The 25024-nt window shown below is 41.3% G+C and overlaps 2 protein-coding genes across 4 annotated transcripts; both read left to right on the plus strand.

The window, feature by feature from the left end:
• Positions 1-287: 287 nt before the first annotated feature.
• Positions 288-2432, plus strand: aqp10a (aquaporin 10a; the record flags this gene model as incomplete). The annotated part of the gene is made up of 6 exons (XM_079561854.1): positions 288-371; positions 613-739; positions 825-962; positions 1185-1303; positions 1866-2083; positions 2235-2432. The coding sequence occupies 6 exons, from the start codon at positions 288-290 to the stop codon at positions 2419-2421; spliced, it is 873 nt and encodes a 290-aa protein (XP_079417980.1). The 3' UTR covers positions 2422-2432.
• Positions 2433-3647: 1215 nt separating this feature from the next.
• On the plus strand, positions 3648-24925 carry atp8b2 (ATPase phospholipid transporting 8B2). 3 transcript variants are annotated; one of them, XM_079560923.1, is made up of 30 exons: positions 3648-3842; positions 4713-4776; positions 7614-7672; positions 7755-7868; positions 10077-10175; positions 10301-10362; positions 10440-10512; positions 10724-10794; positions 10893-10972; positions 12411-12569; positions 12704-12792; positions 13601-13797; positions 14149-14269; positions 14498-14585; positions 16069-16103; positions 16181-16340; positions 17769-17957; positions 18258-18373; positions 18448-18612; positions 19486-19597; positions 19702-19807; positions 19880-20102; positions 20174-20357; positions 20916-21139; positions 21228-21311; positions 22081-22326; positions 22417-22555; positions 23183-23313; positions 23578-24123; positions 24222-24925. In XM_079560923.1, exons 2-30 carry the CDS (start codon positions 4752-4754, stop codon positions 24267-24269), a joined length of 3945 nt encoding a protein of 1314 aa, XP_079417049.1. In that variant the 5' UTR covers positions 3648-3842; positions 4713-4751; the 3' UTR covers positions 24270-24925. The 3 variants fall into 3 exon arrangements, with proteins under 3 accessions (XP_079417049.1, XP_079417050.1, XP_079417051.1); XM_079560924.1 differs by having other exon boundaries at positions 3648-3837; positions 4709-4776; XM_079560925.1 differs by lacking the exons at positions 23578-24123; positions 24222-24925 and having other exon boundaries at positions 22478-22555; positions 23183-23315.
• The last annotated feature ends 99 nt before the right edge of the window (positions 24926-25024 follow it).

Below are 25024 nucleotides of genomic sequence, written 5' to 3' on the forward strand. Positions count from 1 at the left end.
ATATCTTTTTCACAGATATTCTTCATATCATTTTGTACAAAATGCTGTACTTCCTGCCTATAATAATGATGCCTGTTATTATGAACAAACATGATCGTATCATAATCTCAATCTTTATGGCCCTTATGGCCCCAGCCTCCAATGTCCATTTTCCAAGCCGCCCTCGGCCTCTGCCAATATCTTTAAGTGACAATATGACAAAGAGAGGAAACACTGTCAACAGCTTTTGAAGCCGACGCGTGGTGACTGTCGTCCATAGAATCTTTAATCCTCCCACTGATCACAGCATGATCCAGCCGCGCTTCATGAGAGTCAGGAGTGCTCTGGTGCGAGAATGCATGGCCGAATTCTTGGGAACATTTGTTCTGCTGGTAAGTCCTTTGCAGAATACTTTTATGTTTTGATAGTTTGATTGTTCAAATATTTGCTAATGTTTAAAACATCTGTAGCTACTAATCTGTAGTAACTAATATTTACTCATCTAAATGAAAAGTCAACAGAAACAAAGCAATAAATCATTTGATGCAGTTGGACAAAGATGTCCAGATGAACATCTTCTGACGTTGATAATAGTAATTGTAATAATATTCAGTTACATGTGACTGTCTGCAGCTGTTTGGCTGCTCGGCTGCAGCTCAGGTGAAGACCAGTCGAGAGACAAAAGGACAGTTCCTCTCCATCAACATGGCCTTCTCTGTGGGCGTCATGTCCGCCATGTACCTCACAAAGGGCATCTCAGGTCAGAGCACAGTGTCCAGAGATGTTGATGTTATTTATAATATGATATAATGTAATGTAATAATGTGCCTTTGTGTCTGCTGCAGGGGCTCATCTGAACCCCGCTGTAAGTCTGAGTTTCTGTGTAGTGGGACAAGTGCACTGGGGACGCCTACTACCCTACTCTCTGTCACAAATCCTCGGAGCGTATGTGGCCTCGGCACTGGTCTACCTGGTCTACTATGGTTTGTTTGCCCAAAACATAACCCTGCATGCAGCCTGCGCATGTGACTATCGATGTTTTAATCATTTATTGTACATAAGACACCTCCATTTACTATAACCTGTTTGCACATTATCCTGTTATCTTTTTTATTGCATTTGTGAATTGTGAGATCAATAAAGTTGTATCTTATCTTATCTTTAGTTACTGAAATACTAACAAAAGGCTAAATATTTCATTTTAGATGCAATCATGGACTTCAGCGGAGGAGTGCTGACGGTCTATGGTCCAAATGAGACGGCCTCTATATTTGCCACTTATCCGACAGAGTTCCTCAGTCTGAGTAGAAGCTTCTTGGACCAGGTCAGCTTTCTGTCATGGATGAAATGTTAACATGTTTTTTTTTTTTCAATTTTACATTTAATTTATCTTCCAAAATTCATACAGTGTGGATGCTCAAAATAGAGTAGGCTGAAGCAATAAGCTTACAAGTGCCTTCCCCCATGTTCAATTCAATATACATTTACATAACATAATAAATGATAAGGTGTAGATTACATTGACTTTTGATAAAAGCAAGTCCTTCCTGAGCTGAACAGATACAGAATATTAACTATACAATCATCAGTTTTAAGCTTCAGACAGAGCATTACATTTATAATACAGCAGCTTGGTACATTTGTTACAGATGTTTGTAGAATGAACCAAAAGAAACAGAACACTTGATAGGACGAAGTATATCTAAAAAGAATTACTACGTCATTAATCTTACTTTTGAAGGTGATAATTTGAGATTAATCACAAGTTTACACTGTAGTTCTTTCTGGTATAGGTTCCAATACCAAACTAATGTTCCTAATTATTAAATTCAATATAATTGACATTTTTGTCACTCGTCATTCATATGAACATTGTATGTGATTAGGTGGTGGGCACTGCCATGCTGCTGCTGTGCATCTTGTGTCTGGGTGAGAGGAGGAACACTCCTGCCCCCGTGCAGCTCATCCCCGCCATCGTGGCCGTGATTGTTTTGGGCATTTCCATGTCGATGTCGGGGAACTGTGGAGCAGCCATAAACCCAGCGCGGGACCTGGGGCCGCGTCTCTTTTCTTTGACCGCGGGATGGGGCACTGAGGTCTTCACGTGAGTGCCTTATCTCCTGTTACATAAGTCGCTATCTGCGGATGTTCTTAGACCTTATCATGTGTTTGTATCTTTGTGTAACGGACAAAAGCATGGTTTTGGGTATGTTATGTGTCTGATACACTTACACAGCTGTTTTTCTTTCTTACAGCTGTTACAACTACTGGTTCTGGGTACCTTTGGTCGCCCCTCTTGTTGGAGGAGTTCTTGGCACATTGACTTATCTGGTGTTTATTGAATGGCAGCTGCCTGACCTTCCCGACTCTAATGCCCCCCACACTGTCGGACCTTGTTCCACTTGTGAGAGGAAGGAGGAGCTGAAGGAAGCGCATTTCTGAGAGTTACTGTGACTTTTATTTTGTTCAGTGTATGAAGGTAATTTCATTTGCAGTGTCACCTATGTGTCCTGAAATTAAATATTCCTCTGCTGTTGTATGCACACTTTTTTATAAAGGGTTACGATAGTTTCGGACACTGAAGACTCTCTCCATAAACTCTTCCAGCTTCTCCTCTGGACGTCGTAGACTCAGGCTCTCAATATACAGGGGCCCATTTTCACAGCAGTTTTGTTCCATTAGCTCTTCACCATTCGCAACAACTTACCTCACTGATTTATCTGCTCTACATTGTGTAATGTTGCTTTGTCGTCTATCATGCACTTTTTTATGATCGTTTACTGTGTTGGCTTTTTATACATTATGTCACGGTGTGAAATATCAACTTGACGAGACAACCTGTGGAAACAAACTTCTTTAACAATAAAGATCCTATTCTATAAGCCTTGTTCATATTTTACAATATGGAAGGGGCCAAAATGAGACTTTTTTTGTTGTTGTAAATGATTGGCTCCACAAGATTATACCTACATTACTTGATTTCATATAAATACATGTCCTTCATCTCAATTTTAAAATATGGACATGACATCATGTGAATACAAAACTTCAAATACAATTTGTACATATATAGATACACAATTACTGTTTATATTGTTTTCAGTGTTTCTAAATATTGAATTCCTCTTGAATTATATCAGTAGCCTATACCATTGAAATGTATGATATTGATTAAGAAAGACTTTTTCTCATTTAGCATCAGTGTGAGTGATTTTTATTTATTCATTGAATTTGCTATTGTGTTATTGTTATTGCTATTTAAATAATGACAAATTATAAAACACTTTACACTACCTTATTGTTACATTAGGGTGCGCTAATTAAATATTATGCAACAGAATGAACACTGACTCATAAAAACGTGCCTATTTTGAATGCGAGAAGGCTCGCGGTGGACGAGGACTGGGACGATGCAGCAGATGGCGCTATTGCACAGAGCTTACGGTGAGAGAATGGTCTCAAAACGTTACATTTTTATATAGGTATAAAAATATATAGATAGATATATTATAATTATAATTATAACAATATTAATTGTATTTGTATTTGTACAAAGCACATTTAGTGTATAACATGGCCTAAATTCTCCAATATTGCCCATCACCAGCAGGTTCAGTCTTAATAGATGGGGGTGGGCGGGAGCCCCTCCTCCTCGTGCCCGGGCAGACTCTCCTCCCGGCAGCTATCACCTCACCTCGACTCAGTGTCTCCAGACCTGTCCCAGGAGCTTCTCCTTTTTTCATCACCTCCACCTCAGTGGCCTTAAGCAGCTCGACCGTAAACCTCCTAAACCTCGGTATGCCTCGTGCCGGAGCTCCGCAGTGTCCCCTCCACACCTCCGCGTGAGCCCCATCAAAGGTAAGGTTCAGGCGCACAGATCACTGAAACACAAACGAAAAACTTATGTGTTTATAATGTTCTATATTGAAATAAGTTTGCTTAAAATACAAACATTTTTTTTAATTGATAATGATCAACATCATTATTTGGAAGATACCTACAAATTATAAATACAGAAAATTAAAGGTATTATTTCTTCTTTATTTATTTATCTTTTTCACTATTTGAGAATAAGTAGGCCTGTTTGTAATCTGTTTACTCTGTATATTCCTTGCACCCTTCAAAGAGCAGCCAGAGTGACACATATTTCTGTGTGAAGTGAAAGTACATAGTAAGACCTGTGTATGTGTGTGATATTTCCAAGGATATTGCAGACTGGAGACTGTAGGTGAAAGCTGATCGGGACAGCCAACATGAGGCTGAGCATCATTGATTTAAGGCTCGATGTCACTGTTTGTATTCCATCGTGTGCGCCACCAAACTAAGACTGAGAGGCAAAGGCTAAGTCCTGTATCTTTCATCCGCTCTACGCTCACAGCTGGAACATGCAGGGAATGTCACGATGAAGTACAGGAGAGTGCGAACCAGTTATCCCAAATCCAGATTGTGCAAGAGGTGGGGGCTGAGGTCCTAGAGGTCAGACCAGGACTAAACTAGAACCTGAATCTCCACCAGCTCCTCCACTCCCTGTGTCCTCTCTCCCTTTCATTGGAGAGGGCTGACAGTGGATCTGGACACTGCTCCCTAGACACACTGCACAATGACACTCACTGCACTCTGCTCAGTGTCCTTTCCTCATTACTGCACACCATAAAGGCTGCTGCGCTAGAGTAAATGAATGTTTGGTTTTGTTTTTTTGCCCTGGTCTCTCGTGCCTCACCCTGAGCAGACAGTCCCATGGGCCACACCAGAAGGAGACCAGCAGAGTGGAGATGTTCAGAAGCAGACCTCCTCCAGGTTAGAATCCCACCTTTGTCTCTTCTAATCCATGTAATATGTCTTCGAAAAGTACCACGGGTTGAGACTGCTTTACTGAGATGGTGATACGGATAACAGACAGCTTTCAAAGGACTTAAAGTAGGCAGAAACGGATCAATATCTATCTCTAAAAGTTTGAAATTGCCTTTGGTTTAGCAGCACAACATCTTTCAGCCGCCCAGAAGACTTTTGATATTGCATAATGTTCGACCTGTAAGCTAATCACACTTGCTAATCATGTATTATAATTGACAAAGGCAGGATAGATGAGCTGCTTTGAGGTTCAGTTTGACATTTAAAACATTATCCAGTATGGCCGCTGGTGGCCTTTTTGTCAAATTAACCGATAAGAGCATTTTATTTCACACAGTACAGACATCTTTCTGCCTTTACAATCACAGTACTTACAAAATCCTTCCCTGTTTTCTTCTTAGTAATAGTTTGAGACCTAAACTTGTTTTTTTTTTATTATCATTATCTGTCTGTTGTTGAATCTTGCTGAAACAGTTCCCATGGCAACCTTAGGCAACCTCCCGGCCACGGTTACACAACGCGGAAAGGGTGATGCTCGAAAAAGCCTTTGTAGAGATGCTGACTTTGCACTTGACGTTGTAATGTATTGATTTACCTACCGAGCAGCACAAAGAGCCGTGGCAATTACTAAATGTACCTGAAACCTGTGGCCGTTTGGCTAATGCCTGGAACAAGGCTTATTTGGCCGGGTGGCTAAAACAAACCTATTTGTAATCTGTTGTTGTTCTGAGCAGGTAGAGTTTGTTTATGTAGAACCTATACTGTACATTCTCACATTACTTATAGGTTTTATATTACACCAACTTTTTAAATCTGATTATTGGTATGGTGTTTATTTTTTTCATAGTGGTTGACATCCTTTTGCCGTAGATGTGTATCAATCCTCACGGCGCCACCCTGCTCTGTCACGGCATCATCCCTTTCCCTTATTGTTTGTTGATTACCTCAAATCGTGCGTAATCTGGACTTTCATTTAGCCTGCAGCCCAGCAGGCGTTCACTATGGAGACCAGATAATTACATCATTTTACGACGGCAGACGACCGCCCTATCATAGGTCCATGTAATAAAATCCCGTAGAGTCATTGGCTTCTCGTTTGTACTAATAGATATTCTAATCACTTACTGCAGTGGTTTCCAACCTTTTTTTTTGCCTCGAGTACCCCCTACCTTGAGGATTTTGCCAATATTATTACAAAGCGTCCAACTAAATTAATATTATACAGTATTTAACAGTGTGTTGTGTTCAAAATGAAGCTAAAATACTCTCAAAATCAAACCATTTACTGAAAAACATAATTAAAACTAACTTTCCTTTGAAATTCATATTGAAATTCTATTCAGTTTCACCTACTTTTTTAATCTGAAATAATTCCAAGTACCCCCTGCTAAGTGCTCAAGTACCCCTGGTTGGGAAACACTGACTTACTGTACCGATTCCTATTGAGCGACTGCAGGTTAGTGTGATGTAAAATGCTTAAGAAGTTCAACATGATGACACAGCAGGTCAGGAAATGACAGAAGGAAAAATGAACTGCACTTAACAGATGTGGACCTGTCTGCGACTCTTTTAGATCAAATCAATGTGTCTGTTCATACTCAGAGCGGTGTCTTAGCTGTTTTTAGAAACCCTAGCTGAGTAGTACTGTATGTCCGTGCCTGAAAGTTTCTGAATAATGGGCTTTTATGGATTTCTGTGAACCTGCTGTCTAACATCGTCCGGACGCCTGATGCCCTTGACGCAGACCAACTTTAAACACTTAATGGGCAGTATGTTAAAGATGCTCATAGACAAACCTGTGTGTGCTTACCTGGCAACACCGTCTGGCCCCTTCAGTGTAACAGCATTCTGACTCCAGCTGACAGGCAGCTTTATGTGAGCACTTGGCCAGGAGACCGACGACCTTTACACTGGATCTCCCGAGGGTAATATGCCTCTGAAAGAAGAATAAGTACAGTACAGTATCTGACAGCTTTACACGGGCTCCAGAGAATTAGTTTGAATACATGAGCTAATAAACAACGAAGTGTGATAGTCGTTATTTTGTGAGAGACGTGAGAAAAAACTCCACCAGCGGCCATATTGGATCATGTTAAACTGAACCTCAAAGCTACTAACTGCTCATATACCCAGAGAGACAACAGTGCCCACTTTAAATCCATGGAAAGCTGTTATCCTCCAATATGATGCTGTCCTGCGTTAACATGGAGATCAGCCGCGATAAGACAGTTTTAATAGACCGATAAACAGACAATAAATCTTTAATAAATGAACGATTGAAGTTGCTTGGAGGTTTAGACGCTCGATGTGCAAAGAAAGATCAAAGACAGATGACACGAGGCACTTTGAGAGAGGAGCAAAAACACAGGAAACCACATCGTCTCTGTTTATGTTTAGAGGCCATTTGGCTTCAGTAAAATGATGTCCCTTCAGCGGATCTCAGTCTAATGCACGCAGGCGTTTGCAGTTTCAGTTTCTTACCATTTCCAGTAGCGCATTTAATTGCCACTTACAGCACAGTTAAAATGATCCAGTGTGATAGCAAAAACTGAAGCAGTACATTTGTACTAAGCTTCAATGGTGGATCCTACTGAGATAGAGTTACAGAAAGCTACTAGATTATCCTGACTACATGTTTTACCCAAAGAAATCGTATACAGTATATTCAAATTCAAATAATTGTTTCTTTCTGTTTATCCCTCTTTGCTGCTTCGGGCTGATGGAGTCTTGTTTTGTCTCTGTTGTCATTACGTCTGACTCATTTCTGTCTTGTGTTTCTGCAGAGGAGGAGAGACGGGTCAGAGCCAATGACAGAGAGTACAATGAGAAGTTTCAGTATGCCGTAAGATGCTCTTTTCAAATACTCGTGCAGCTTGTGTGTCTTCTGTACTTGTAATGGATGCATTCTTTTCTTTGGGATTTAGAGTAACTGCATCACAACATCAAAGTACAACGTTGTCACTTTTCTGCCTGTCAACTTGTTCGAGCAGTTTCAGGAAGTGGCCAATACCTACTTTCTGTTCCTGCTCATTCTGCAGGTGAGGAATTATAAAAGGACTCTGAACGCAACATGTGCTACAAGACTGAAATGGCATCATCTAACAACACATATTCAACTATAGTTTTGCCTATTTTCTTTTGTTTGTTGTTGTTGTTGTTGTTGTTGTTGTTCTTCTTCTTCTTCTTCTCCTTCTCCTCCTCCTGCTTCTTCTGCTTCTACTTCTCCTCCTCCTGCTTCTTCTCCTCCTACTTCTTCTCCTCCTCCTTCTTCTGCTTCTTCTTCTCCTCCTTCTGCTTCTCCTCCTCCTCCTCCTTCTTCTTCTTCTCCTCCTCATCCTGCTTCTCCTACTCCTTCTGCTTCTTCTCCTCCTTCTTCTGCTTCTTCTGCTTCTTCTGCTTCTTCTCCTCCTTCTGCTTCTACTCCTCCTACTTCTTCTCCTCCTACTCCTTCTGCTTCTTCTCCTCCTCATCCTGCTTCTCCTACTCCTTCTGCTTCTTCTCCTCCTTCTTCTGCTTCTTCTGCTTCTTCTGCTTCTTCTCCTCCTTCTGCTTCTACTCCTCCTACTTCTTCTCCTCCTACTCCTTCTGCTTCTTCTCCTCCTCCTCCCTGTTCTTCTGCTTCTTCTCCTTCTCCTCCTTCTTCTACTTCTTCTGCTTCTTCTGCTTCTTCTTCTCCTCATCCTGCTTCTCCTCCTACTCCTTCTGCTTCTCCTTCTTCTTCTTCTTCTTCTTCTCCCTCTCCTCCTCCTTCTGCTACTTCTTCTGCTTCCTCTCCTCCTCCTTCTTCTTCTGCTTCTTCTTCTTCTTCTCCTCCTCCTCCTCCTCCTTTTCTTCTTCCTCTCCTTCTTCTTCTTCCTCTTCCTTATTGTTATGATAACACTCTAAAACTATGTACAGGAGGTTCACCTCTGGAGCCATGACTTCCAATTGTTCCAAAATTTAGTTACTTAAGGTTAAAGAAATGATACTGTCTGAAAAAACAATGGTCACACTCTTTAATATTTCATTGGCCCGCCTTTAGCTTTGATTACAGCACACATTCGCTGTGGCATTGTTTCAATAAGCTTCTGCAATGTCAACAGATCAAGTGTTGCATTCATTTTTCACCATGATCTTGTATTGATCACTGCGCAAAGAGTTCTCCAGCACATCCTAAAGATTCTCATTGGGGTTAAGATCTGGACTCTGTGTGAAAATGATGCCTCATGCTCCCCAAACCACTCTTTCATAATGTCACTCGGGATGTTCAGCTGATCTCATTCTTTGGGCTCATAGTGTTGCTGAACCTAGACCTGACCAACTGCAGCAAACCCTGATCAGAACAGTTAGTTAAATCCAGGTGGCAACTCTTCCTTTTTGGTCTGGCTGTGTAAATGTTCAGAAATACCAACTTGAACAAAAAATCATGCTGATGTCACTGAAAGGAGATGTTGGAATATAGTAGGCTCGAATCAGAATCAGAATTGGTTTTATTTGCCATGGTTATGAACAGGTTCACACTGCTTTATTTGTCATTACACAAGAGCATAAATGAAACTTGTTTGGCTCTCAAAGTCTCAATAGTCTAGATTGTGCAACGAGAAACATAAAACACAAAACATATAACTTTAGATCAGGGGTGGATCTAAAAAATACGGTGTGGCAAGCAGGATCCGGGATCATTTCTGGGGTGGCAACAGATTTTACAATGTCGAATGTTTATAGGTGGGTGTCCAAGTTTTGCTTGATCAGGCTTTGAAGATCTGGATTGCAACTGAATGCATTTATTGAAACAATGCATTTATAAAGTGCCAGGTTAATGACGACACTAGAATTTAGACAGTTCCAGACAAGGACAAAACCTGGCTGACATCAATGGGGTGGCAGCTGGGGTGGCAAGACCTTTACTAGGGGTGGCAGCTGGCCCGTGCCACCCCTTAAGATCCACCCCTGCTTTAGATAAATAATAAACTATAAAGACTTTAAACTATACGACTATAAGGGCATGCGTAAGAAGATTGAATTTAAACTATGATAAAAACAACAACAATTTAACATAGAACAACAGCCTGAGTGTATTTACAGGTGAAATGAGTGTTAGCAGCAAACTCATTTAGTAAATGGATCTGCCAAACTTGTTTTCTTTAGATTCTCACCATCAGCTTATTTAAGAAATCATTATTCTAATTTATGATGGGTTTTCTTTTAGTGATAGACATTTGATATGTAAATGACACAGTCCCATGTTTTTGTCTGGTTATGTTCAGCTGATACCTCAGATCTCCTCCCTCTCCTGGTTTACCACCATTGTGCCTCTCGCTCTGGTGCTGAGCATCACGGCCATAAAGGATGCCTCAGATGACTATGTAAGTGTTTGATGCACCTCTGCACTCTCACTCCTACACTTGGGGGGATCGCTTTACAGTAAAATACAGTGCAAGGTGTAGGGCTAAATAACATGCACTCACAGAGGTCTCTTGTAACTCCGTAGTTTCGACACAAAAGCGACAACCAGGTCAACAATCGCCAGTCTCAGGTCCTCATACGCGGCTCGTAAGTCTGGTGGTTTTCAGCTGTTATGTTATCAAGATACACTTTCCATGTTAATTATCTTTTTCTGCTCTCATCAGGATACAAAAAGAGAAATGGATGAATGTTCGAGTGGGGGATATTATCAAATTGGAGAATAACCAGTTTGTGGCTGTAAGTATTGATCCGTCCCATTTGAAGTTTTGTTCCACAATGTTTCTAATTTTAACCTGCTAAACAAGTTTGCAGTTGCCTAATCCTGTGATTGTCCCCTGTATTGTCTGCAGATGTGATTAGTTACTCTGTAGATACCATCAAGGCTTAATCAGGGCTAACTCTGTTACAGTGAAGGATGCTCGCTCTTAGCCCCTGTATCTGTTTTCAGGCCGACCTGCTCCTGTTGTCCAGCACTGAGCCTCACGGACTGTGTTACATCGAGACCGCTGAGCTGGACGGGTCAGACCATCCACGCACACACTTCACCATGAGCACAGGCTACAGTATACTGCACTACGACAGCTCAGTAAAGTGCTGTGTATTGGGTTATCTTGCAGAGAGACCAATATGAAAGTGCGGCAGTCCGTCTCGGTGACGTGTGAACTCGGAGACACAAATAACCTGGCCACATTCAATGGTGAGATACGTTCAAAGCATTACCACCAATCAGGGTCTGTTGTATGATGGAGATTTTCACCTTGTTACAATGTTAATCCTTACCAAAACAGACATGTTTGCATGTGGAATAAACCAAATTGGGGTCTTTCATCTCCCCCTGGTGTCTCTGGCCAGAAAACCACAATTGCAACTTTCCCTGCACTGGGTTGGAGGTCCCAATACACACTAATGGAATCACGGAGAAGAGGCTAACAGGCTAACGGGCAAAGCTAACTAGTGCCACTTTACAGCATGATTTACAGTCTGAGAGAGAAATGTTTACAATATCCCTCTCTCCCTTTGTCTTTTCTGTCAGCGTAGTATTTACTCATGCCCCTAGAGGCGGCCTCTGTTTAAGTGGTGCTAGCCTGCAGTTAGCTTTGCCCGTTAGCCTGCTAGCTTCTTCTTTGTGATTCCATTAGTGTGTATTGGGGTCTCCAACCCAGTTCAGGGAAAGTTGCAGAGTTCAGGAAATTCTTCAATTACCATGGAGATCCGCCATCTTTGCAGCTGTTTGCATAAATTTCCATTGACTGAAGTGTGGTTTTCTGGTCAGAGACACCGGGGGGAGATGAAAGTCCCCCCCATCATACCATCAATACTTGCATTACCCCCAGAGGGACTATGAAAAGGATTTATTAAGGTGAACAAGTACTTAGTACAGTACAGCTTTAATAATAGCAAGCAGATATTGTTTTGAGCACTATCTATCATGCACTCTCTATTTCCTGTCTCTGCTGATAACAAAATCTTACTGTTTGCTTCTTTAGCTTTTTCTCATTTGTTTTTTTTTATAATTCTTAAAATGTTCCCTCTGATCAGTGCGCATTATTACATAGGCCTGTACAATAAACTTTATAGATACAGTAGCAGTAGTAGCAGTAATAATTAATTAATAATCAAGATCAAACTGCCAATAAACGTGACAACATAAACGCTCACACATTGTGCCCTCATCTGCCAGCATCAAGTTTAAGCCGATCAGCTTCCGCCCACCACCACTCGCTCGAGCTGAACGTCAGCATAAACAGCCCCCACAAACACCAGCACATTACTGCGCACATTCAGATGCATTTTCTGGATATCTGATTACAGAATGCCAGCCAAGCTACACTACAAGCCAGGGATCTCTACACAGTTTGTTGATTTTCTAAAATAAAAATGTCAGAGAGCGACTTTAAGTACAGTATGTATTTTTGTCGCTCTCCTGTTGCTTTTGTGTGGCTTTTAATTGTATTTTTGTCATATTTTTTGCCACTTTTCTGTTGAGTTTTTGTCACTTTTTAGTTGCACTTTGTTGCTTTTTCTTGCTCTTGTGTCACTTGTCACTATTTTGATTTGGGTAATGCCAAACTGTGAGAAAATGTGCTCGGTTCAGGGGGAGGTTAAGATGTTCATGAAGTGTATTCTTATTTTAGGTGAAGTCGTGTGTGAGCCCCCCAACAACAAGCTGGACCGTTTCTGTGGGACACTTCACTGGAAGGAGAAGAAATACCCTTTGACCAATCAGAACATGCTGCTGCGCGGATGTGTGCTGCGCAACACCGAGTTCTGCTACGGCCTCGTCATCTTTGCGGGTTAGTTTAGAGATTTAGGATTTATTTTTACCAATTTACTAATGCCACATGAAATCAAATGAGCACAGATTGACTGTTATCGCTGCTAACCTAATAGTCCTAAAGTGTTCTTTTTCATGTCTGTTTTGGACCAGGACCCGACACGAAGCTGATGCAGAACAGCGGCCGCACCAAGTTTAAGCGCACGAGCATCGACCGCCTCATGAACACTCTTGTCCTCTGGGTAAACTTTTTACTTTAAGGACTTTAGATCATCAGCCTGAAAATGCCTTATTCATACCACAGAAATATGATGTTAAAGGGATATTTCAGGATTTTTGACATAGGGCCTCATTTCCTAGTTATCCAGAGTGTTTTTTAATTCATGCAGTCCTTATATTTGAAGAGTTTAGTGGTGCTAGGTTAATGCTAGGCTAGCGCATGTCTATGGTACCTAGTAGCCTGCATTAAAAACCTCTTCAAAATCATGAGGTCGTCCTCCAAACGTTGCCACATCTTATTTGTAGAAAGCTCCTTTGTGAATTCCACGTGTGGTAATGTCGGCCGCAGGTAAACAAACTACTGTAGATCCAGTAACATAGCAGATCACTCCGCCGCTGCGTAGCTTACAACCAGGAAGCCGATCCTGCTCAAATATAAGTTATTTTAAATGCAAAATGGTTATATTTCAAAAATGAATCAGTCAACACAGACATTTATATGGGTAATCTGGTGTTATAAGGGATTTGCCTCAGGTGCACTGTGCTCGGGTCAGACTGTTTTAATGCAGGCTACAAGTTACCATAGACATGCACTAGCCTAGCACTAGCCTAGCATCACTAAACTCTTCCAATATAAGGACTGCATGAATAATAAAAGAAAAAATCTCCAGAAATCAACAACTCTCTGGATAACTAGGAAATGAGGCCATATGTCAAAAATCTTGAAATATCCCTTTAATGATGTTGACTGGCCTCAACCTCATGGCAGAATTACAATTCCTCCACCAGGTTTTATCGCAGTGTTGAGCTTCTTCTGTTTTGCGTTTTCAGATCTTTTGCTTCCTGGTGGTCATGGGTGTCATCCTGGCAGTCGGGAATGCGGTGTGGGAACGGGAGGTGGGCTCTCTCTTTCAGAGTTACCTGCCCTGGGATCCTCCTGTAGACAACTTCATCTTCTCTGCCTTCTTCTCCTTCTGGTCTTACGTCATCATCCTCAACACTGTAGTGCCTATATCTCTCTATGTGAGGTAGGCCAATCATACCTACGATGCACCTTAACACTGCAGGCTGCTCATAACAAATCAAGAGGCTTATCAGAATGTGGGCTTTGCGTGTAAATAGATCTCAAAAGTACATCCAAGAATTTAATCTCTTAACCCCCGTCTTTACCAAGCACATTTTGTCCAGTTCGGCTTTACCCTGCTCTCTGTTAAGTTACAGACCAGTCTTAGGAGAGCATATAAACATCTGTAATAAAATAACTGCTAGTTATTGGGCAAAATGTTACACAATGTGGCTTTAAAATTATCTTTAACTTGAGCAGCCCTAGTGACATTTGAGTGTATTTTTATGGGTTTTCTCTTTCTCTGTCCTCTCAGTGTGGAGGTGATCAGACTGGGACACAGCTACTTCATAAACTGGGACCGGCAGATGTTTTGTTCACAGTGTAACACAGCAGCAGAGGCCAGAACCACCACCCTGAATGAGGAGCTCGGGCAGGTGGGTTTCCATGATGCCGAGAAAGTGCAGAAAACTAAAGACAGTGACATCCTGATAAATCTGCCTTTAAAGCTCACTTAGAACCACCTTTTCAAATTATTTCTGAGTTGCTTTTTTGCAGGGTTTTTATAACTTCTAAATGTTTTTTTGTGGATAGAGGTCCCCATCCTTGTAATGCCCCTCATGCTTTTTGGTTTAACACTAAAATGGGGGTTTGTATGTGTTCAGGTGGAGTACATCTTTAGCGACAAGACTGGGACTCTCACTCAGAACATCATGACCTTCAACAAGTGCTCCATCAATGGACAGGCTTATGGTAAACAAAGATCACAAAAGCTGCGACAGAGGTGCTGCTGTTGTTACTCAGGAGTTTTCTGCAGTTCAAGCATGACACAAAGAGGAAGACCATTTGGAGTTTTTCATTTCTTGAGTAAAAGTACAGATACTATTCGTCAGCTCCAACAGAAGTCCTTCATAGAAAATACAAATCAGTTTAAATAAGTATTAGGAAAAATAACAAGAATATTTCCCCTGAATTCAGCCTCTGTATGGAAACAGGACAGGGACAAATCTTCCTCGTTTGACAGTTCCATCTGCACAGTGCCACCTACTGTTCATGATGAGATCAAATGAATAATGCTACTGATTTGAGTATATATTTGAGTGCAAAACAGCATATACTTTGTGAAATCCATTAAAATATTCAAAATAAACAGTTTAAATACATATTAACCTCTTATCTGAACCGAGCACATTTTCTCCAGTTTGGCGTGACCCAAATCTAAAAGCTTCAACAACAAAAAAGCATCAAAATAGAGATGAAAAACGAGGATGAAAAGGCAACAAAAAGTGACAAAAATGTGACAAAAAAAGCTATGAAAAAAGTGATGAAAAAGCAACAAAAATTGAAAAACATAAACCACGAAAAAAGCAACCACAAAGCAACAAAAGGGAACAAAAATCAACAAAAAAGAGTCAAAAAGCGACAAAAACTATGGCAACATGACAGAAAAGTTATGATCACCTTTGTAGGTCTTAGTTTTCAAATGAGGCGTTACACTGTTGCTTTTAGATTTCTTGGTACAGGCCACTTTGATCTGCTCTAAAACAGTGGTTCCAACCTTTTTTGGGGATTTTTAGTCATTTTAAAATTCTACTCAGTCATTCCAAGTACCCCCTGCCAAGTGCTCAAGTACCCCCAGGGTTCCCCGTACTCCTGGGTGGGAAGCACTGCTCTAAAACTCTACTTAAGTTCAGTAAATAAGAGAATTCATCACCTCTGAATTTAGACTTGCTTTTTGCCTAGGCAAGGCCTTGTTAGTCCTGGAATCTTTGGTTAGTTTTGGTCATAGTGTGGATTTCTTTCTGTTTTTCTCACGTTTAATCTTGTTAGTACTTTGTTTGGCCTACTTCTGTTTAGAGTAGTCAAATGTTGCATATTCTTAAAGCTACACCGCGTAGAATTTTACCCAATAAATATAATTGAAATGCAAACATTTATTTTTTGACAGATATTTTCATCATTGAAAAATACCTCATAAATGTACAAACAAATATTTATATGACTGTAAACTTTACCGGGAGTGGGTACGTCTCCAGCTCGTTTCCATGGAGATGTGACAAAAATCAGTAGAATTTGAAATTTAAACAGGTTAGGTCCTCATCCAAATCCATCCCACGGCAGTAATAGCATTTTCTGTGTTTAGTTGGTCATTAGGTGCATATTTTGTTTTGCCGGAAACAGTATTGTTCAAAATGTTACACAGTGAACCTTTAATAATATCTTCATGGTTTTCCAGGGGAAGCGTCTGATCCACTGGGGCCTCAGCCAAAAGTAAACAATCCCTACACACAATACGGGTTATGTATTTATTTATTTTTTGCATTTAATCTGAATATGTTTGTTTTTAGAAACTGGACTTCGCCCCCTTCAACTCTCTTGCGGATCCGAACTTCTGTTTCTATGACGACACGCTGCTGGAGTCAGTCAAAGTGGGCGACTCTCTCACTCACGACTTTTTCCGCCTCCTCTCCCTTTGTCACACGGTCATGAGTGAGGAGAAGAGCGAGGGTACGTACCGTCTATGATATAAGATTGTGTTTATTTATTTATATACATTGCCTGACCAAAAATAAAGTCGCCACTTGGATTGAAATAACCGTTGTGATCTGCGGTTGCTGCAGATGGTCAGGTCTGGGTTCATACTGGGATCAGCTGACGACCTGAACATCCTGAATATCCAACCACTAGAGATCTAACAGACAGATCTTTCAATGGTTTTACGGACTGATGAGTTCAGAGTGAGTCTAGGTGAACTGTGCCCGGTACTTGAGGAAGCATCCTCTTTCATTTCCACTTTCAGCTTGAAACAAACTCATCTTTAATGATGCTTTACCACCTAGTGCCCCCGCTTCATCTTAACCTCTTAACCCCCACCTGAACTGAGCACATTTTCTCCAGTTCAGCTTTACCCAAATCTTCAAAAACGTGACAAAAAAGCAACAAAAACATGACAAAAACAACAGACAACTTTCAAAAATGTAAGGATAAAGTGACGACAACACAGCAACAACACAAGGAAAAATCTTTGATCACTTTTGTAGGCCTTAGCTTTCAAATCAGGTGTTACACTGGCATATAGGCTGTAAGCTCTCCAGTCAAAAAGCTTTTGGATTTAAGATTAAGAGGTGGGGGTTAAGGGCACCAAAGTCAGAGTAGAGTATTATGTCCAGTATTGATCCAGCTGATGTGTTTTGTGATTATGTTGTCCCTTTACTCACATTAAAGGGACTATACAGAGATTACAAATGTCAAAACTAAGTATTTTTCTCCCCCTACATGTTCCAGCCATGTCCTAATGTGTAGAATGAGCCCAGACCTAACAGTTGTTACTTCGGGTCTGAGAAGCCGTCATGCACGAGCTTAATATAGAGACTGCAGTTACTCATAAGACCTGAGGTGGCAGTAGTGAGTATAAAATGACCAGTCTCTTTAACAGTGTCTTGCAGCACTGAACACCTTGTACTTCTGGACACTTCTGGGCAGTTACAGCTGCTGAAAATGATTGCTCTGGTAGATAATGGATTCCTGGTGGCTCCACGCTTGATTTTTCTTTGGTCTTTTCTTGTCATCTCACTTCTTGCGACCCTGTTGGCTATTGACAACAAAATGCTTGAAGGTTCTGGGGTCACGTCCCGTTCAAGAAAGCTGCATCCCTCAGAGTTTTTCAGCTGTTTTTTCCGTCCCATTTTGAGTGATAAAAAATAGCTGCATAATAATTCTGCACACTTGATTTGGATCGGGGGTTTTCCCACTTCCTCTCATTACAAACATCGTCAGCACCAGGGACACTTCAATCCAACAGCCTTTCAGTTCTCCAAAGAAAAAGTGAAGAAAAAACATATATGGTCAAAAAAAATCTGAATCCATGTTTTACCATATCATCCAATCCTACGTGTGTCTGAAATAAGATAAAAGATGTTTTTATGTCTCATACAGGAGAGCTTGTGTATAAAGCGCAGTCTCCAGATGAAGCTGCTCTTGTGACTGCAGCTCGAAACTTTGGCTTTACGTTTCGATCCCGCACGCCTGGGACCATCAGCACCACTGAGATGGGACGTCCCGTAACATACTCGCTGCTCGCCATACTGGACTTCAACAATATACGAAAGAGGATGTCTGTCATTGGTACGCTCTGCTATCTTCATCATGTTACAGTGTTGTGTTATTTTGTTTCCCCAAGAGCCAGGATGTCTGCTCTGTGAATTAATATTCTAATCACGCTCTAAAAATGTTCTCAATCTATAACAAAACTATTCGGGAGTTCGAGCTTCAGCAAACAAGTATTCCAGAAGTGACTATTTCAATTTGTAATGTGCATAATATATTTTCTCATGCAGCAAAATACAACAAAAGCTTTTATTTATCTAATTTGAACAAAGTTGTACAGTGTGAAATTGAAAGTGAATGTCTGATGTGTTTCCTCAGTGCGTAACCCTGAGGGCAGGATCCGCCTGTACTGCAAAGGCGCAGACACCATGCTGCTGGAGAGGCTGCACCCCTGTAACCAAGACCTCATGAACATCACCTCTGACCACCTGAATGTAAGAACTGCTGTCTTTACTGCCCTCTAGTGTTGACAGATCGCATTGTCATATAATTACTGCTCTGTTTGCAGGAATATGCTGCAGACGGGCTGCGTACCCTGGCCCTGGCCTATCGGGACCTGTCTGAGGAGGAGTGGGAGTCTTGGTCCGAGAGCCAGCGCAGCGCAGAGAGGGCCCCCACCTGCAGGGAGGAGCGACTGGCCGCAGTGTACGAGGAGATCGAGCAGGACATGATGGTCAGGACTCCAGGTTCAGTGTCTGATAATTCAGTGGTTCCCAAAGTGGGGGTCGGGATCCCTTGAGGGGGTTGCAAAGCCTTGGGTGGGGGGCCCAAGTTAGTATATTATTTGTGTAAAACAGCCTATAATTATTCTATTATTCTAAATAAACCGTTTAACCTCTTAACTCCCGTCTAAACAGAGCAGATTTTATCCAGTTTGGCATTACCCAAATAAAAACGTCTTGAAAAAAGTGTCAAAATAGCATCAAAAACGAGATGAAAACAAAAATGAAATTGCAACAAAAACCAACAAAAGCGATGAAAAGGTGACAAACATAATATAATAAACAAAAAAGTGGGGAAAATAGGGGTGAAAACAAGCATGAGAACACAACAAAAATGCCACAAGAAATTAAGAAGTTAACAACAGCCACAACATGAGGAAAAAGCCGACCCGGAGAAAATGTGTAGGCGAGGGTTAAGAGGTATCTTAACTTGATTTTAAGATGTTTTTCTGCCCTAAAGAGGCACAATGAGGGTCCCGAGTTATGTATGCAACAATTTTTAGGGTGCCCGTCAAAAAAGTTTGGGAACCCCTGTGATAATGTACATGATTCAAAACTGAAAGTACACGTCTTGCACTTGGTGCACACAGACTGTCGCAATTTAAAAATTATGGGACCACAAAATAGGAAGTTGTCGATATTTTGAGCCATTATGCAGATACGTGAGAGAAGGGATTTTCTCTTCCTCTTTCTAAATGAAGTGAATGCAAATGAGGAAAGCAGGAGTGCAGAGTTCTCACTAGATACAGTGTGTACTGTATATAGTATTTTCAGTCAATGTTGCCCTGGAAATTATATTATACAAGTAAAGCTTGTGTGTCCAGCTCTTAGGTGCCACAGCAATTGAAGACAAGTTGCAGGAAGGCGTCCAGGAGACCATTGCTCTTCTGTCCCTGGCCAATATCAAGGTCTGGGTTCTGACTGGGGACAAACAGGGTGAGGCCCATATTCACTCTGTATGAAGTGAATGGATGCAGTTATTACAATAACCAGTTTTTCATTGTGATCACTTAATTACTACATTGATTATTTTCACACAGAAACTGCGGTGAACATCGGTTACTCCTGTAAGATGCTGACAGACGACATGTCGGAGGTGTTTATCATCAGTGGGAACACAGTCCAGTGTGTGCGGCAGGAGCTCAGGTCAGTCTGTGAGGACTTTCTATGGGTTTATAACAAAGTCTTGACACGATGAGTCTTTCCCTGTCTCTTCAGAGCAGCGAGGCAAAGGATGATAGAGCTGTCCCAAAACAGAGATGAGGGGAAGGAGCTCTTGGCTGAAGCCTGTTTCATGAGCCCTGAGGTGACAGAGGGACAAGGGGAAACTTCAGAGAAAGATAAGCCACCACCCAAATCCCCAGTGTCTCCTGCTCCACAGTTCCTCCTCATGGACAACATCTCAGGGGAGTTTGGGCTCGTAATCACTGGCCACAGTCTGGTACGCCTCATCTTATCAATGCATAAACTGTGAGGGAATTATTCTTTACAAAATCTTCTCTTCCCTGTCAGGCCCATGCCTTAGAAGCAGACATGGAGGCAGAGTTTGTGTCCACAGCCTGTGCGTGTAAAGCTGTGATTTGCTGCAGAATGACGCCGCTGCAAAAGGCCCAAGTCGTGGAGCTGATTAAGAAGCACAAGAAGGCCGTCACTCTGGCTGTGGGAGACGGGGCAAACGACATCAGCATGATTAAGAGTGAGCAGAGACAGAAAGAGACAGAGAAAGAAGTCTGTCAACAAATTGCTTTGTGGTGTCCATTTTGAAAGCACTTATTGCCAAAGTGATGTTTCTACACAACCCTTGTTTTGTCAACCTGCAGTTCATTACGCAATTATGTTACGTTGTTGTTTAGTTGTTGACGCACCTTCTGAAAGGAGGTTGTTGGCAATGTATTTGCTCCCTTTATGCTGTTACCAAACGTTTCTATAGAATACTATATTCATAAAAAGAGATTAAAACCTGATGATTACTATTAGTGACCAATATTTATGAAGTCACACCACTAAATCATTTTAGCTAAAAAAAAAAATACTCAAAGTCCACTGACTAATGTTGCGATGTCATCTGAAACCCATCAATAATTAGATGCATCTTCAGTTTCAGTTTGTGTCATCTCCTGAACAAACTAAAACACAAACACAGTAATCAAAGTTCTTTATGCGACCTTTACTGCAGTGTTTTTTTTTACCTAAATCCAAATAGATCAGCACAGTTTAGAAGAGCATAGTGTTTATTTGCCATATCTCCTTCCAGGTGCCCACATTGGCGTGGGTATCTCGGGGCAGGAGGGCAGCCAGGCGGCTCTGGCCAGTGACTACTCCTTCTCTCAGTTCCGGTTTCTCCAGAGGTTGCTGCTGGTGCACGGCCGCTGGTCCTATCTGCGGATGTGCCGCTTCCTCTGCTACTTTTTCTACAAGAACTTTGCCTTCACCATGGTGCACTTCTGGTTCGGCTTCTTCTGTGGTTTCTCTGCTCAGGTCTGTGGGCAAACCCGACTTCAAAGCAAATGATTACATATTTACTCTTATTACTGTGTCAATAGAATCTCTTTTTTTTTCTCTACAGACGGTTTATGATCAGTACTTCATCACGCTCTACAACATTGTGTACACATCACTCCCTGTGTTGGCAATGGGAATTTTTGATCAGGTATGAGGCAGACTTTTACTTTTACAAATTTGCTTTTATCACAGCCACATTAAGACAGACGGGCTTCCTGATCACTGGGGTGAGATTGTGGAAGTCTGACGAGAAAACTTTGAACTGTACTAAAACAATAGATCAATTAAAGAAGACATTCCAGGAGATGCAACTTCAAACTTAAAATGAAAAAATAACTAATTTGGAAATATTGAGATAGTTGAATGGATCACTGTTGCTTTGTCGTCTATTCTATTTAGTTGTAATATTTGTAAAGGAGCATGAACTATATGACAATGACCCTTCTCACCCATGTAATGTTAGACCTTCCTCAAAAAAAGGATAAATAAATTAAATTGCTTAATGAATTAAAGTAAAACTTAAAGTGATAGTTTGCGATATTGCAAAATGAGGAGTGAATGGTTTGCTACCATTTGAAAAAAATAAATAAAATCAATCTCCCTCCCGCTTCCCTCTTAATTGGACCTGAAAGCCTCTTCTCATTTCCTGTGCACGTAATTGACAGCTCAGTTCATAGAAAAGCTCGTCTCATTGGTCAAAGCAATGGGGATTCTTATTAGTTGCTGAGGAGGCGGGACTATAGAAAACATATATAATCATTTAATATTACTTGTGGTCAATTATACACAATCTACATTTAAACTTGCAGGCGATCACTTTAATAGCATGTAATATGTAGTCTTTATATCTTTATAACCATGATTATTCTATAGTTGTGGATCCTTCAATTCCAAGTCAAGTTACGATGTTTTTACAGGACGTCCCGGACCACAGGAGCCTGGAGTACCCTAAACTGTACGAACCTGGCCAGCTCAATCTGCTGTTCAACAAGAAGGAGTTCTTCATCTGCATCGCACAGGGCATCTACACTTCGGTGGTGCTGTTTTTCGTCCCTTACGTCGTGTTATCCGATGCCACTCAAAGCACCGGGGAGCCTCTCGCTGACTACCAGACATTTGCCGTCACCACAGCAACCACTCTGGTCATCGTGGTCAGCGTGCAGGTAAAAGGCCAGCTGTCCACAATCATTCATAACGCTCCATCAGCAGGCCGCCCTGTCCTGTAACCTTCTGCTGTTTGTGTGGCTGCACAGATTGCTCTTGACACTGGTTACTGGACGGTCATTAACCACGTGTTTGTCTGGGGGTCGCTAGGCCTCTACTTCAGCATCATGTTTGCTCTGCACAGCCAGACACTCTTCAAGATCTTTCCCAACCACTTCCACTTTGTAGGTCAGTTCCTTGTCACACAAACGATTATAATTTACAAACAATAAAAGCCGAGAATCAGTAAGTGTTATTCTTGGTAAATCATGCTAAATGTATTGATTACTACCAGCTTTTTGACATAGATTGCCCCTGAATGTGTAAAGTGACTTTGAGCATCTGGAAAAGCGTTATGTGAGACTTATGCATTATTTTTTATCTTTTATATTAATATATATTAATTTACATTGATTAAAGGCAACCAAAGTTCAGTCGTAGTTGGAGTGCATTTTTAAGAGCCATTACTTGTATTTACAGTGGGAACCGGCTGTTTCCATACACTTTATAAAAAGACACATTTACATTTTTTTGTCTGTCTGACATGAAACCAGAATTAAAGTTTACTTTTTTGGGTCAATTAGAATATTCTATAGAAAATTCTATTTGCTAAATGACCGAAGAATGAGAGATAGAATTTTCGACACAATTTTATTTTACTTTATACAAAACCTAAAGTTTACCTACATTTCCAAAAAGTTGAAATGTGTCGTTTTATAAAGTGTATGTAAACATCTGTATAAGGGAGTCTTGGTCGACATTAAGTTTTTGTTTATTGTTATTATGTTGTTACATATATGTTATATGTTATTCCAGGTAGTGCCCAGAGCACCCTATTGCAGCCGGTCGTGTGGTTAACGATTGCACTGGCCACTGCGATCTGCATGGTTCCAGTTTTGACTTTCCGCTTCCTTAAGTTGGACCTCAAACCTCAGCTCTCAGACACGGTAAGAACAGCACAGTTTCCTGATGCTCAACACGTCACTCTAAATCTGGCTAATAATTAACCTGTGGAATGATGCTTACCTTAAATCTCCAAATGCACTCTGAACTCACTGTCAATATTGACTTACTCATCATGCACTAATGGCCTGTTTAGTCCCTAAATGTAACGTCATGCCACAAATATCAGGTTCTCAGTGTAAAATGCAGTCAGTGAGATATTTGATATTAAAGTACGTTTAATAATAGTCAGTTGTCTTTTGCATTAGGTGCGCTACACTCAGCTGGTCCATCAGAAGAAGAGGAAGTTGGCAGGTCGCAGTGCAGGGGGACATTGGCGCGGGGCCAGTACCATGTCCGAGGGGCGTCTCGGGGCCCGCAGTGGCTCCCGAAGGTCAGGGTATGCCTTTGCACATCAGGAGGGGTTTGGAGAGCTCATCACCTCAGGGAAGAACATGCGCCTCTCGTCTTTGGTTTTGGGCTCCTTCGGGTCTAAGCACAGCTCCAGCTGGATAGACACACTGCGGCGGAAAAAGCACACTCCTCCCAGCACCTCAGGAGAGTGCAGCCCAGCGCCAAGCTGCATCTCTGCCACTGTGCCGCCATTATCCAACTCTTCCTCCATGATGGGCGGATCCCAGGACACTCCCATTGAGGAAGAACCAGACACAATTACAGCTCAAAGTGCTGCAGCGTCTTCATCCACTGAGACCAATGGGTCTGCACCCGAGGGGCCTCCCCAAAACAGTGTTTCAGACACAGCCAGGAGCCAAGCAGCAGACCCTGGCTGGTCCCTCAGTCTGGGCACTGTGCAGGTAACCCTTATGTTCTGTTGACATTTACCAACTTACGTTTTCCGCTTTACTTTAAAGTCCTTAATGCTGCATTTCCTTGTGTTTGTGCTTCTCTTCAGGAGGCCATATTTGGATGGAGAAATGCAGCCAGTTGTGACCCAGAGTGACTTTCAGAGTGAAATCATCAAAGGACAAAACAGAAAGGAGAGAGCATCAAATTTATGCTTAGTTCCTTCAAATTGGTTTATGGATGGATGATTATTGTAACAGCTGTTATAAACTGTATTATTATGGGTTTTACAAATGAAATGGAGAATAATGAATAATCTCTTGTGAAACCTTTGGAATTCTGATACGTATAATGTTATATTTGAGATATAAAACAGTATTAGAGTTTAAGAGTAGTACATTCTATACAAAACTGTAACTTGTAAACCATATAATCTGTGTTATATTGACTATTCTCAGTGAGAACAAAACTTGCTTTCTTTCTCCCCTTCACTTTATTTTCTTTAGCCTTTTGCATCATATTGATGTAACGATTATGGCTCGCACCAACTGCACCTTATGACTGTGATTTTATTTATTAACAATACAGATCATTTATTTTAAGTGTCAAATTGATGTGATTAATCTGAAGGACATCAGTAGCCTGACTCTTATTGTTTTTGTATTTCTTCAGTTTTATTTCCAGTCTAATGAAGAAATAATGCCTTAAACCAAATGTCGTTATTGTCTTGCTTATTGTGCTTATTTGTTGAGAATCTCCGACCTCTGAACTCTGCCCTTGGACTGGCTCCGTGTCCCTGAAGGGCCGTGAAGCCTAAATAAACATGCGGGCCTAATGTTTGTCAGTTATAAAGACCAGTAAACGACTTTCACACAGAAATAGACATGAAGATCCTACATTAATAAATAACCC

The sequence above is a fragment of the Gobius niger genome, assembly GCF_951799975.1.
Source record: "Gobius niger genome assembly, chromosome: 8".
Lineage (NCBI taxonomy): Eukaryota > Metazoa > Chordata > Actinopteri > Gobiiformes > Gobiidae > Gobius > Gobius niger.